The following is a 15,828-nucleotide window of genomic DNA, read 5'->3' on the forward strand; positions in this document are numbered from 1 at the left end:
CTAGGTTTTATCATTTCATTTTGCATTTTATTCTTTACTCATCATATTTTTTTGCTCTTTATTTCTGTGTGGAATTTTTAAAGTACAGATTTAAGACCACAATTTTTCACACATTTCTGATAACAGGTAAAATCATTTAATTCATAGAGAAAATTCAATATAAAACCTCATAAATGAATAACAGTTTAGGTTTTTTTTCATGAAGGGGAAAGTAGAATTAATGCAAGAAATAATAGAAACATTATTTTTCTTTAATTATTGCCAACTAACAGTTGGCAAAGGAAGGATACAAAAAGGATACTGGGAGAGAGATGGACATGTAAAGAAAACAAAGACAGAGATGGAAAGATTTGTGAAAAAAAGGAGAAACAAATATTAAGATCCATTTAAACATGCAACATTAATTCATGTTTATATTGTGTTTTAAAATTTTACAAAATATTTTCCTCACACCTACACCCCTATGAATTAGTATGATTGTTATCCCAATTTTATAGATAGATGAGAAATCTGAGACTTGGAAAGGATAAGTTGTTTGCCCAGGGTTGTTAGACAGCTAGTGTCAAAGTCAAGACTTGAACACAAATCTCTGGACACTTGTTCTGACTTGTTTCCTCTCAGATACAGTTTCATAGGGTAGTATCTCTGTCTTGTAGCCTTTTTGGGTACTGGTACTAAGCACTTAAAGTTAAGTTGTATTTTGGTAAATAGAAATAATCATACTTTTTGGAATTTGCCCTCTATGAATCAGATGAAATTAAGTAGAGAAAGCTTATTACTCATTAGTGGGAAAATCACCTCCCAGAATCTAGTTTTAAGTTTTTCCGAAACAAGAAACATTTCTATTTTATAGATTCATAGCTACTGTGCAGGCTGTTTTCTGGATTAAAGTTGTCTTGTTTGTGGTGTTGAACCAGGATGTGACCAGAGCTTAAATTTGTCTTTGATGTTATGGACTATACAAGTTACTGTTTCAATGAGTTATATATTACATTGGTGCTTGAAAAATCATTTGAAAATTTTATTGAACAAGATCCCATTTAATCTAAATATGAAATACAGTGTCATAAAAGTTTTAGTGCAATTTTAAGTGATTAAGGCTGAGCACTAAGATTTTTGGGACACCATGTATTAATATACTTAATGCAAATAGAGATGCTCCTAAAAATAGTTTGTCATCTGACTCAGATTTTCTGATATGTAATTTGAAAATTCTTTATTTCTGATTTCTATTTGACAGTGGTTCCTAATATTTTGTCTTAGTATAATGATCCATAAATATGCTCTTACATGTAAGGCCTTTAAGGTTACTGTCAGGTCCTGGAAGAGCTTAGTAATTGAAGAAATATTGTGACTTTTTGTAATTATTTTATTTTTCATTTTAATCAGTATTTGCAAGTTTTATATATTTCACTTTTCATGCATCAATACTTCTAAAATTGGAAGTATATCTACTTAAATTTCTTTTTAAAAAGAAGATAAGTATTGGTAGCTCACACTGAGTACTATTTTTCTTTTAAAATTATTATAAGCAATATTAAACGCTCATCCATCCAGCCAGTTATACTTACTTTGAAATTATTTACATGTAAATATTTCAGTGAATGAAACATCATAACTTTTTACTCAACTCACTTATTGCATTTCTTTGTTCCCACTTCATTGTGGTTGTAGTTATTAATAGCTACTTTGGTCTTCTGGAGGTTTTTTTTTCTTTTTGATTTTCGTTATCTTTCTAGATTTCTTTGTATTCTTTATACTTGTTTTAACCTAATTGTATTATAATATTCTATTTTTGTTAATATACGACATCATATTGAACCATTTTACTGTTGAACATTTAGATTATTTCCAGTTTTTTGTAACAACAAATAAATTGGCCAAAAAAATTTTTTTATGCTCAGACTCATGAATAATAGAGAAACAAATTAAAACAATGCTGTGGTACCATTTCACACCCATCACAGGTATCTTTTTATTTTTAACCCTCTCAGTGTATACTTCCAACAGATAAATGACTGTTAAGTAGAATACTTAATTTCCAACAATGTAGGATAAATTAGGTCTTGTATTTTTCCATTTATTTGTGTAGTAGAGCTAAATTGTTGTTTAACAGGATCTGGCCTTAATAAATGTATTTGGTGAAATCATATTTAGTCTTTTCATAAACTAATTATGTGATTAATTAAAACGCTAACACAATAATTTAGAATAGTAATGAAATAGTTTTAATTAGCAAAAAATCTGAGTTATAGAACCTTATTATTTAAAGGAATAATTTTACTTCTAATATATGTAATAATTTGAAAGTGACTCACAATATGTTAAGTCCTGCCAGACTTATTTTTAATAAATAATGTTTTGTGATGAGTATCTTGATTATATATGACTGGATTCTGTTGAAGTGGTTTTAAAGATGTTTTTATAAAGTAATTTTTCTTAAATAAAACATTCTCTACTATGCTTTTATTAACAACATAATCTTATTGAAAAACCTATTAAAATTAAAGCTCAAAACTATTTACATAATGTTTTTAAATGTAACAGCTTGTCAATGATACCCTATTTCCTATTTAGAGCCTTATTAATTATACATTCATATATAAATATAACCATTTGTAGTCAGAATATATTGTACTCCTAGTTCTTTTCCTCCTGTTATTTCGTATAGCTCTTTAATTTCCTCATTTGGTATTCCTAGTATTACAGTGTTTTGATTAAATTCAAGTTTTTGAATTTTTTTCATGATAACACACTCTAGTCTGAATTTAACTAGTTAGCATAGCAGAAAATCTAAATTCATGGACTCCAGGTGACAAACTACAAAATGGATTTTTACCAGGATGTTTTGTGTTGTTCTGAACCAAAGATAGAGACAACAATCTTAATTATATTTTCTCATTGTTCCTCGGTGTCCTGCTTTATACAGGGATAGTTGGAGACTGCATATGTGTATGTATACATATGAGAAGTATTTAGCTGGATGTTAAATTTCTTATTTTATAAGTTCAGATACATAGTATATATCTTTTTTCTGTATATACGCTTTATATACTTTACATACATACATACATACATACATACATACATATACTAGATGTAAATTTTCACACTGGTTATTATCCATACATTGGATAGCCATCCATTGAAGTTACTTGCCATTGGTAAATCTGTTAATACCCAAAATAAAGCTACAGTTTATAAAATATTTTTGCAGCTTTATTTTAAACTCTATTCTCATCATCATGATTATGAAAACCTTCATTGTTTCAGGCAATTTATTTAAAAGTTTTTTAATTTTTAAAACACTGTAGACATTATTACATTAATAGCTTTATTGGAGGTCTCATAAGTTATCTAATTGTTGTGAAGAAAACACTTTAAGCAATATAAATGTAACTTGTTACCTATCATGGAGACTCTGCTTGCAAGTAAATTTGCCTCTCTAGGTGTCCCAAAAGCTACTGTTTTATGTATTTCTTTGTCTATGCATGTTTAGTGAAATTATTATTCATATATATGTATACTAAGATTTAATATTTTTTCAGAATATTTATTAGAAATTGCATATCGAGTTAAATTAAGGTTGAACATTTGTGGTATATGAGATTTGCAAATAGAGTTTTGGCAGTTGCTAGAAAGCATAAGAATCTTGCTTTAACTAGATGAATGCTTATATCCTATTAAATAAGTCTAATTACTTTTGCTTCTTTTATACTAGTTTAGTGCTTTGAGCTATGGTGTCAATAGTGGAGTGAAAGATTCTTGTGGCATCAGTAATGACCAGAGTAGAAATTCCAGGGTTAGGAAACTTTGAGCCTAAACTAGACTAGGCTATGAAAGGGGTGTGGGGCTGTTAATAGAATATTTCTTTTCTTACCTTACTTTCCTCTGCAGTCCTGCCTCCCCATCTTTCACAGTTGTCCTGGATCTTTAGTCTTTCCTAGTCACCAGTGGGAGACTTTTTGCTTCTTTAGGGAATAACTTGGAGGGGTGTTATAAGTAGGTACAAATGAGTCTTCTGTTTCTTTCTGATCTTTATTCTTGGTCCTTCCTGACTTTCTGCTTCCCATTTACCTGATGATGTAGAAAGGGACCTTTTTGTCTGTGGGAGGTTTTGGTTGTCAGGGTGCAAGAATATTGTTAATTACCACAATGACCAGTTTCCTCTTACAGTAAATGTGTGATTGTTACAAATGACCCACCTTTTCATCCTGCCTTTAAATTCTAAAATATTAGTAGAAAAGGAACTAAATTGATAAGAATTGAATTCCAAAATAAGACAGCAAAGTATGATTTTTGACTTGCGTGGGATTGCTATAACTGGTTTAAAGGATTTTGCATTGCACTAGAGCAGCATATTTTTTATATTTCCATTTACCAGTTGTTTTACTACTTCTGTATTTGAGAATATGCTTTTTTTTAAAAATAAAAGATGTTATTAGATACAGGGCTTTTTTCAGGTAAAAATTGTCTTTTTCAAAAGAGAAAGTACATTTTAAATGTTTACATTTCTGAGGATACTTGGTGAAGCTTTAAATAATAAGATAGCATCCTATATTAATTTTAATGATTGCTGAGATGTTAGCTTGAACAGACCAATAATTGACATGGCAGTAAACAATGAAATCTGTTATTTGCCACAGATCCCAGATTACAGGAATGCAGTGATTGTAGCCAAATCACCAGCTTCAGCCAAGAGGTAGGTAGGATCTTCTAATTTCTCTTAAGGAAGATATTAATAGTACAAATAGAATGGTATGCTAATTACTTGGGATGAAATAAAATAATTAAATTTGTTGACTTGCATTTTTAAAAAAAAATTTCGGTATTTAGTAGATCTTCCTTATGCTAAAGTTACTTGTTTCACATGAATTAGTTTTCAAATTGACAGGATTTGGGCATCTTTTCTTTAATCCTTTATCATAAAATGACATTTATCATATTGGATATTTAACAAATTTTGAACAGTTCATTTTTCTAGGTCTGTCCTATAAGCTTTCAGTGAGATTTTTAAGTCAAGTTTCCAGGTCATTGAAGTATGTTTATTCATCTCCATCTCTTAGATAAATTTACTCATCTTTCTTTTAGATGTGGCATAGTACAAAGTCATATTGTATTCAATCTCTATTTGTGATTTTCAGTTTTACTCAGTTACTCAAGAATTCTGCTTCTTAGTATACCAATATTATCAATGGGTACAAGACTTGCAGGACAGCTTGAAGGGAGAAAATTATCCCAACCGTTTTTGGGTCTGGGGGAGAGCAGTGCAAGAGGGAGCATGCAGATATTTTGTGGTCTGATGAAGGTAGCCCAGATCTAACCGGCTTCCTTGGACTTCTTCTGACAATTGTTTTGTTATAGCCTTGAAATGAAAAAGTGAATTTCATCTGTAAACATTGCCATTTCTCAATTTTCAGTACTCTGGTCTTTGTGTAGACTCGCTCATGACAGATGTTTCTTTTGTTCTTTTTATTTTTTCCTTAACAGAGAGCTGTCTCTCCCTTTAAAAAAATGATCTTACTGTTGTTCCAACCTCAAGATGCCTATGTTGTACTCTAGAGGAATCAGTATTGAGTTATAATGTCTTTGCCCATTTTCCAATAATTAATTAGACTCAAGCAGAAATAGTTTGTCAGTCCTTGGCATTGTTTTTTTTGTTTCACATGGCCCTTTCATTTGTGTTTCAGTGCAGTTGATCTTGTTCCTTGTGGGCTTGAATGATCCTTGAGGTATTTGAGTTCCCCACATTATCAGTGACTACTTTGTTTCTAACAGTTATTGAAGTGAGCTCTTTAAAAAAGCTACAACTTCTGCATGTTTCCTTGGAGAAACATTTCATTCTTAAAATTATAGAATTAAAAATATAACAAGAAGAATGAAATACATGTGTATGACATGGAGTACAGCACTCTACTAAAAATAATTTAACTAAAACTGGGAAAACCAATTTGATTCAGTTTCATCTAGTCAAGGTCGGATGTTTGGAGTCAGACTGCTATCAGTAGAAGTGAATAAGCAATTACACAGTACCCTCATGTGCCAGGCACTGCACTAAGTGCTTTACAAATATTATTTCATTCGATCTTTACAACAGCCCTGTGAAATAGGTGCTTTTATTATCCCCATTTTACAATTGAGGAAACTGAGGTAAATAGAGATTAAGTGACTTGCCCAAGGTCACACAGTAATTGTCTGAATCTGGATTTGAACTCGTCTTCCTGACTCTAGGTCCAACACCCTTATCTATTGGGCCACACATGCATGACCAATGCTGTACCAACCATATAAAAATTATTGTTTCTACCAAGTAGTTTACACACAATTGTGTCTTACTGTTTAAGGATCAAGGTGGTAGGCTCTAAACCTTGGCATTTAAAACATTTAATTAAACTTGGCTTTTTAAATGTCTTTTCCTTAACTTGATTAGTAGAAATATGTCTGACAATGAATATGCTTATTTATATTATCAGAAGGTGTAAAAAATGAGAAGCTGAAGATACATGTATTTGTATAGAGGCCAGATATCTTTCTAGTAATAATTAAAGGATCTTATAGTATTCACTTTTTTTAACCAGTATCTAATTTCTAGTAGAACAAACACATAAGCTTTATATTTTAATTTAATAGTGATACTGCTGATGCTAATGACAGGCAGTAACAAAAAAGTGAAGCCAGGGGCAGCTAGGTGGCGCAGTGAGTAAAGCACCGGCCCTGGAGTCAGGAGGACCCGAGTTCGATTCTGGCCTCAGACACTTAACACCCACACACACACAAAAAAAACTAGCTGTGTAACCTTGGGCAAGTTGCTTAACCCCAATTCCCCTCCAAAAGGCAGAAAAAAAAATTAAGCCAGTAATGTGGAAAGAGTGAAAAGAACTTTTAGCATGTTGGGTTTTTTTTGGGGGGGGGGATGCTTTTAATTATCCTATAGTTAAATGCTTCCTTTGCCCTGGAACTTTGTACTAATTTATGATGGAGTAGAATTAAATAAGTCAAATTAATATTTGATCCTAACCACGTTTAGTTACTGAGCGCCAAAAAGGAGTTTCAGATTCTAAAGGCATATCAGGATTCTTGTGTGTGTCCACCAAATTGCTTCAGATTACAAATAGTTGAGTATATTTCTGGCATCTTCTTTCTACTGCATTTCTTATCCAAATAGGTCTCCTCATAATTCCTGAGAACTTCAGTTATAGCTAATAGGAGTAACTCAAACTATAAGGTTTACATAGTACTTTCCTTCTTAGTAATTTCCCAGAACAGAATGGCATAGTGAAAAGAGTACTTGACTTGGAATCAGAGGACCAAAGTCCCAATTCTGGCTTTGCTTTTGACTCCCTCTGTAAATTTGGGCAAATAATTTAACCTCTGTAGTGTTTGGTTTCCTTACTTATAAAATGAGGGAGTTACTTTAACATCACACTAATTAAAATATAGATTCTTTTCATCTTTTTACATTATTGATCCCCTCTGAACATAAAGTAGAGCTGCAAATAGACTCATAAGACACTTGCTTCAAAGTTATTGTGTAATATTAATAACAATTTGTTATAAATTTTTTGGAAGATTTTGGGGGTTATTTCACTGCTGGTTTTGGACTGGGCTGGGAACTTGATCCCATTCCTTGGGTCAGAGCCACATAACTGCTGCCTGCTTCTTCATGTCCTAGAGTTTTTGACCTTTCCTTGACCTGAACATCCTGCCTCCATCTCTACCCCAACTCAGATGCAGGTCCCTTCCTCAATGAATCTGTGTCCCAACACTGGATAATGCCAGTTCGCATATGTTCCTACTCCTTGCATAAGGTCAGGTGCTTCTCTGCTAGATCTGGGATCTCTTCTTTCCTTGATACAGAACTGTGGGCAGGTCTGCATTAAGTTCCTGGACTGGAAGGCTCTGGATAGATCCCAACTCTAGTGCCCCCAGACCTCTCAATTATTCCCTATGCTGGTCTGGTCAAGAAAAATATATCCAATTTTTTTCCTTAGATTTAATCAGGTCTGGTCTCTGGCATGTTTCTTGAATCTTTCGAGAGTAGTTGTGGGGGAAGAATTCAACTGAAAAATTCTTCCACTCAGTCATCTTTCCTGGTTTTCTCAATTCCTACCTTTTTTCATTATTTCCCTTGGTCTTATAGGTCTTTTCTACTTTGAAATGAATTTTATTATTTTATTCACCTGTAAAGTATCTCTTTGCTAGTTTGATTTGCATAGCATTAAATCTGTAAATAAGCTTTTGTAGCACTGTCATCTTTTATTTTCTTCAAGAAACGTTTTTAATTGACTGTATAGTTATTGACTATGCTTTGGTATACAGAAATGCTACCGATTTTTGCAGGTTTATTCTATAGCCTGCTCCTTTGCCAGAACTAGTAATTGTTTCAGTATCTTGGAAAATTCCTGGGATAGTCTAGGTAAATCATAGTATCATCAGCAAATAAGTACAGTTTCATCTCCTCTGCCTTTTTTATATATTTGATTTCTTTTTCCTATTTTTTAATAAATAAGTTTCAATTAAAATAGTTTTTTTTTTGCTTTTTGGAGGGCAATTGGGGTTAAGTGACTTGCTCAAGGTCACACAGCTAGTAAGTGTTAAGTGTCTGAGGCTGGATTTGAACTTAGGTCCTCCTGACTTAAGGGCCAGTGCTCTTATTTACTGTGCCACCTAGCCACCCCCTATAAGTTTCAATTTTACATCATCAATTCCTCTCTCCCCCATATCCTCTCTCACCATGTCAGATCACATACATCCCATACAGCAAATAGTATTTTTTTAATCACAAAGACAATCTAAAAAATTAGCATAACTGATCAGTACATTGGAAAAACGTGAGCAGAGTAAAAAATGTGAGCAGTGTATAACACCTCTGCAAAAAGGTAGGAATGTCTTCTCATATCTCTTTAAATCATATTTTTTCTTTATAATTTTACAACATTCACTTTTGGGGTGTATGTGCATGTATTCGTGCGTGTGTGTATGTGTGTATAATGTTAATGGGATAAAAGGTCTTCCTCCCCCATTAATAGGCTTTGCGTGTAGCCCATTAAAGGAAGCTTACTTATAGGAAGGCTTTCACACCTTTTGCCAATTTCTAATTGGGCACTGAGTCAGGGTTGTGATACCTGCTGACTCCGAAAAGTGTATGTAAATTCTGAATTGGTATTTTGCATTGGGGGCTCACTTATGAGAAGGATCTTGTGATTCCATGGTTGAGATTCTGAGTGGCTGTATGTTCAGAGCTCCCCGACTGCTTAGATGTAAAGGCTCTCTTGATCCAGATATGTATGTAAAGGGCGTAGTTGATTTAGACAGAGCCCTGTCTGTTTGTCTTTATTTCTCTGTATTTTCTTTGAAGTTCAGGGTGCTTTTCCCCTGAACTAGTGGATATAATTAAAAAAGATTGTTAACCACTTAAACAGCTATCTTTCCTAGTAAAGCAGATCGAAAAACATGTGCTAGCAGCCATTCTGGGTATGCCATTGTGGTTGCCACTACAGTGTGTGATACCTTTTCTGTTTACACTGTTATAATCATTCTATAATTTTCTTGGCTCAGCATACTGCACTCTATATTAGTTCATGTAAATCTTGCCATCCTTTTCTGTATCCATCACATTCATCATTTCTTACAATATAATATCATTCTATAACTGTGGTAATTATGGTACATCTGTGTGCCACAGTTTATTCAGCCATCCTGTAATCAGTGGGCATATACTTCTGTTTCCAAATATTTGCTGTCACAAAAAGAGCTATTATGAATATTTATGTGGGTGGACTATCTGTGACTTCCTTGGGTTATAAGCCTAGTAATGGAATCTCTGGGTCAAGGAATATGGACATTTTAGTTATGTTTATCTGTATAATTCCAAATTGCTTTTCAAAATGGTTGAACTGATTTATAGCTCCACTAGCACTAGTGTACCTATCTTCCTACAACCCCTCCAACATTGACTATTTCTTTTTAAAATGTTGGAGTATATAATTAAGACATTAGTCTAAGCTTAATTGAGGCAGCTAGCTAGTACAATGGATAGGGTATTAGACCTGAAGTCACAGAGATAGGAGTTCAAATGTGATCTCAAGACACTAGCTGATAAGAAATGACAAACAGGATGGTTTCGGAAAAACCTGGGAAGACATCTGTGAAGTGATACATAGTAAAAGTGAGCAGAACCAGGAGATCATTGTACACGGTAACAGCAATATTGTTATGATGATCAACTGTGAAAGACTTAGCTATTCTGTTCAGTACAGTAATCTAAGACAGTTCCAAAAGAATCATAATGAAAAATGTCTACTGACGAAATCTGAGCACAAATGGAAGTATAATTTTTTAAACTTTATTTGTCTTTTTTTTTTTACAGCAAATCTAATACAGAAATATGTTTTTCATGATTCCACAAGAATAATTGATATATTGCTTGCCTTCTCAGTGGGGGAGAGGGAGAGAATTGGCAAATCAAAATTTTCTTTAAAAGAATGTTGAAAAATAAATAATAATTTTGAGTGAATAACACAATAAATATGACAATTGGTGATCAAAAAAACTTGAGAGTTTATAGGAAGTAGACTTTTTTGGTAGGGGGGAAGGCAAAGTAATTGGGGTTAAGTGACTTGCCTATGGTCACATAGCTAGTAACTATGTCAAGTGTCTGAGGCTGGATTTGAACTCAGGTCCTCCTGACTCCAAGGCTGGTGCTCTATTCACTGTACCACCTAGCCATCCCTTTAGACATTCCTTTATACTGATAAGATATTTGATGAAATAGAAATGTAAACAAATTTTTTTACCTTTGTACCTTTTGGTCAGCATCCTTATCCTTTATACCTTTCCTATTGGTTTTTTGTTTGTTTGTTTGCTTTTTGGAGGGTGGAAGGTAGGCAGTTGGGGTTAAGTGACTTGCCCAAGGTCACATGGATAGTTTTTTTGTGTTAAATATCTGAGGCTATATTTGAACTGAGGTCCTCCTGACTCCAGGGCCAGTGCTCTATTCACTGCGCCACCTAGCCGCCCCCCTATTGGTTTTTAATGATTTTTTTTTAAATGCTTTTTTGGGGTGAGGGGGGAGACATTAGCAAGTCCCTTAACCTCTGTCTCCCCACATTTCCTCATCTGTGAAATGGTGATGATAATAGTATAACCTAATCTGTAAAATGGGAATAATAATTGCATTTGCTTCCTATGGTGGTTGTGAATATAAAAATGAGATATTTGTAAAGTGCTTTGCAGACCTTAAAGGTATATGCATGGATGTGTGTATGTGTGTATGCTAGTACTTCTCCTTTAAAAATTAAAATAATACTTTTTTTTCTTAAACCTTAGCAGAAAGTAGGTTGGTGCTAAGTGAAATTAAGTTTATTCTTAATATTTGCTTTTAGGGCACAGTCCTTTGCTGAAAGACTGAGATTAGGAATTGCTGTGATTCATGGGGAAGCTCAGGATGCTGAGTCTGATTTGGTGGATGGGAGACATTCCCCACCTACAGTCAAAAACATAGCTGCTATACATCCCAGTCTGGAGATTCCCAGTAAGTCCAAATACTTGTTTGTCTAGACTGTTTCTTGTTAAGGGGCATTTCCTTCTTACACTTTTTTCTTAGTAATTTATTTTTTTCTTTTCAAGGAAAAGCTTATAGAACTTCTTTTTTCAAATGGATGCATATTTATTGCCTGATGTTTACTTTGTGACTAGCATTGTGGGAAGGGTACAAAAATGAAGAGTTTTCTCTACTTTTGAGTACCTAATTTAGCCCAGAAGAAATGGTTTTATTTATACAGTTCACTTACTAAAGGACAATTTAAAGCAGTATATTTATATTGTTACTGGCTGGATGACATATATAGTTTAATCTATGTGTATCAGAGAAATTAAGAGAATAAAAAATTCTTGTGAGATTAAATAGTCAAGGAAGGCTTTATTGGGGTGACCCAAGTGGAAGAGCTGACTTCAAGGAATCATTTGGGATTTAAATTAACTAAGAAAAAGAATAGATGGAATAGCATGAGAAAAATGATGTCTGTACTAAGAACAGAAGAAAAGACCTAAGGCTTCATGTTGGGGAGTGTTAAGGAGATTCATATTGTATCACATCATGGAGGACATTGAATACCAAGGGGCTTAGATTTCAAGTATCATCTGTTTCTTTGAGCTATTGAAATTATGCAGTTATGTTGATTTGGTCCTGTATAGAGATGTGTTCTCTGATCACAATTGGGTCTTCACTGTTTCATGGCAGTCCTTGTATTCCTCTCCAGTTCTTTGTCGCTCTCCGTACCATAGACTGTTCAAACCTCCTCAAGCTCTCATCTCCAACTTTTTTTTTCCTCAACAAATGACCTGGCTCCCTACTTTAGTGAGTAGTTTTAGCCCTTTTCTCTACCCTCTGCCTATACCTCACTGTGTCTCTCTGACTTCACTCATCCTTCTCTCACCTTCTAATTGCTACATGGACCTGGAGAAAGTAAGGAAACCATTTCTGATTGGGTCCTCATTGCAACAAGGCAGTCCTGCTTTTTTCTGATTGTCTTGCTATCACTATCTCATTCTTCATAGCAGCTATTCCTATCCCTTCTTCTCAAGCCTTCCATGCCTTTCCCTCTCCAGATCCTGTCAGTTGGGGATCTTACTTCATATTTCACCTTTTCACTGAAAAAATTGAGGACATTCACCAAAAGGTCCCAGTTCTTCCTTCTCACCTCAGTCATTCAGATTTATTTCCCCACTTTTTCCTCTTCCATTGAAGAGACTTTCTTGCCAAGGCCAGCTACTCTGTGCGCCCTTGATCTCATCCCCTGTTTTGTCCAGGAGATTGTCCACTATCATCTCTGTTTTCTCTAACCTTCAGGCTTTTATCTACTACTCCTTTGCTCTTGCCTACAAATATGTCTTCTCCCTCCTTAAAAACCCTTCAACAGATACTGCCATACCCATTAGCTATTGTCCTGTATCTCACTTTCTCTTCTCAGCTAAACTCCTTGAGAAAGCTATCTCCTCTAGGTGCTACTGCTTCCTCTCCTTAACTTTTTTCTAATCCTTCTGCAATCTGACTTGTGACCTTATTATTCAACTGAAATTGCTTTCTCCATAGTTAGTGCCAGTGATCTTTTTACTTACTAAATCCTTCATCCTTGACTCTCAGCCACGTTTGATACTTGATCCCCATTTCCTCCTGGAAATGTCATCTTCTGTTTTTTGTGACATTGCTTTCCAGGTTCTATACTATTTTAGTTGTTTTCATCAGCTCTCATAGGTTCAATCATCATCTCTAGGCAGATGATATCTAAATTTGTACATACAGCTTTAGTCTCTCTCCTGAGCATTGCCTTTTAGACACTTGGGACTAGGTATCCCACACACAAAATATCCAAAACAATTCATTTTTCTTCTTGAAATTCCCCCACCCTTGTTACCCTCTCTAACTTATTACTTTCAGAGTTACTGCTAGCCTCTCATCATCCAGGCTTACAACCTTGGTGTCATTCTGGACTTTTCACTCTTATTCTGAAATTCATATATAATAAATTGCTAGATCTTGCTGTTTCTATCTTTACTACATTCTTTATGTATATCTCCTCTCTACTGACATAGCTAACCATACTTATTAGGGCCCTCACCACCCTGATCTGGATTACTTCAGTAGCCTTCAGTGGTTTCCTTATTGTAAAGTGTCTCCACAATAAATTCTCCACTTAGCTGTCGAAGCAATTTTCCTAAAATATATATCTAAAACTATGTCATCTCTCCTTCTAAAACTACATTGATTTCTATTGCCTCCAGGATCAGAAATAAAATCTTTTGAGTGATATTTAAATACCTTTACAACTTGGTCCCATCCTATCTTTCCAGTCTTCTTAAACCTACCTCCCTAGTATACCTTACTTCCTCAGCACACTCTATAGCTATCTGAAGTTCCTTAAAATACAAGGCATCAGTGCAGGGAAGCAGGACTGTGTGTTTTGTCCCATGCTATTTAGTGTATTGTTTTCAGCAATCTTGTCAGATGACTTCAGTGAGGACAAAAATGACATCAGGGTCAGCTAGGGCACTGACAGTAAATGATTTAACTTGAAAAGGCTACAAGCCAAGACTAAAGTGGCAGGAGAGTTGGTGCTTGACTTTTTGTTTGCAGATGTGCAACCTCTGAGGCTGAAATGCAGCAGAGTATGGATCACTTCTCTGCTGTTTGTGCTAATTTTGGCCTGGCAACACCAAGAAAACAGAAGTTCTCTACCAGCCAGCACCACACCATCCATATGTGGAACCATCAATTACAAGCAAATGGAGTAGTTTTGATTGCTGTGGATAAGTTCATTTACATTGGCAGTATATTTTCCAGGGATGTACACATAGGTTATGAGGTTGATGTACAAATTAGCTCAGTGTTTAGGTGGCTTCATCCAAAGGAAGATGTGGGAGTGAAGGCAGGTCAGAAGTAACAAGGTTTCTCTGAAGAACTTTATAATTGATTGTGAGACTTGGGATACATTGGCACAGGACTACCAAGCATGGTGTGCCTGCATCAAAAAAGGCATTGTGCTCTATAGGCAAAGCAGAATTGCAGTAGCTCAAAAGAAATGTGAGATGGGCAGATTTAGAGCCATCCCCACTACAAATGTTCATATGGATTAAGCACATGCCCAACCTCTCATAGAACATTCTGAGCATGTATCGGTCTGAACAGCCACAGTCAGACACACTGTACATTGATCCCAACATAATGATGCCATTTTTTGGTCCTCTGAGCACAAAGGACAACAACTGACATTATAAAATTAACTGTTTCTCAAGGGATGGATAACCACTTTATTTCCAGTTCTTTGATATAACAAAGAAAGCAACTAAAAGTGCTTTTGTATGTTTGGGCCCTTTCTTTCCAACTTTGATTTCTTTAGGGTTGTAGTAATGTGTCAAAAGGTGCACTCAGTTTAGTGACTTTTTGAGATAGAGATCCACATTGGTTTCCTGAATGGGTGCACTCATTCTCTGCTCCACCAAAGTTGCATTTTTGAGCCTCTCTTTCCATAGTCCCTCCAACAAGTGTCTATTTTTCTTTTTTGTCATCTTTTCTGATTTGAACTTCAAACCAACCTCCTTCCTTTGCAGCTGAGGAAATTCTGGTTCAAGAGGTCAAGGGACTTGTCCAACTGTAATGTAATGCCAAAAGAAAGGCAACTTCCCAAGGTTCAGAATACCAGCATAGGTGCTCTCCATTTTATTCAGTAACAAACCCAGAACAGAGAAGATCAAAACATTACATCATTCCAAATACAGCATTTACTAAGTGTGATTAAATAATCTCCAAGGACTACCCCACCCCAGGACCTTCCAATCATTCAATCAATTACAAAGTCTCTGTTCTAAATAATTCTCCACCCCTAGGCTATACCTTAATTAAGTCCACCACAAAGCCCCTCTTCTCAAATGGAGATTAGTTTCCAAACCTAAGGTCAAAAGTTCCCCACCCCTGGATTACAATGGAATCTACCCAAGTTTAAACACAGCACTTAATACCCAAATGGAGGTCTTTTCTTCATCTTGACTCAGGCAAGTTCTCAGCAATCTTAGTTCCTGGGGAGACAAGGCTTAGCAAGGCCATAAGATACATTGCCAGTCCCTTCATGAATTCATCCTCTGTCTGTAGAACAGTCCTAGAACCCCTGAACACATTAGCAAAGCCCTCTCCCAGGATTTCTGTAAACATACAACAAGAAAATCCTTCTTCAGGGCTTCTGAACCAACAGAAAGGCTCCCAGACCCCTGCAACAACAGCACTGTTCTTCACCAGTGGACAGTATTCACTCTGTCTGCAGGACAGTCTCCAGA

General features: G+C 35.1%; 1 protein-coding gene across 2 annotated transcripts in view; it reads left to right on the forward strand.

Moving 5' to 3' along the window:
* PRPSAP2 (phosphoribosyl pyrophosphate synthetase associated protein 2) overlaps positions 1–15,828 on the forward strand; it is a 69,565-nt gene that overhangs the window by 31,607 nt on the left and 22,130 nt on the right. For both annotated transcript variants that reach the window (XM_069085191.1, XM_069085192.1), the window contains exons 8-9: positions 4,647–4,702; positions 11,385–11,533. In XM_069085191.1, coding sequence (XP_068941292.1) covers positions 4,647–4,702; positions 11,385–11,533 — 205 coding nt within the window. The remainder of the gene's footprint in view (positions 1–4,646; positions 4,703–11,384; positions 11,534–15,828) is intronic.

The sequence above is a fragment of the Petaurus breviceps genome, unplaced genomic scaffold (genome assembly GCF_028583685.1).
Source record: "Petaurus breviceps papuanus isolate PSGF00001 unplaced genomic scaffold, PetGlider_PUasm1.0 175, whole genome shotgun sequence".
NCBI lineage: Eukaryota > Metazoa > Chordata > Mammalia > Diprotodontia > Petauridae > Petaurus > Petaurus breviceps.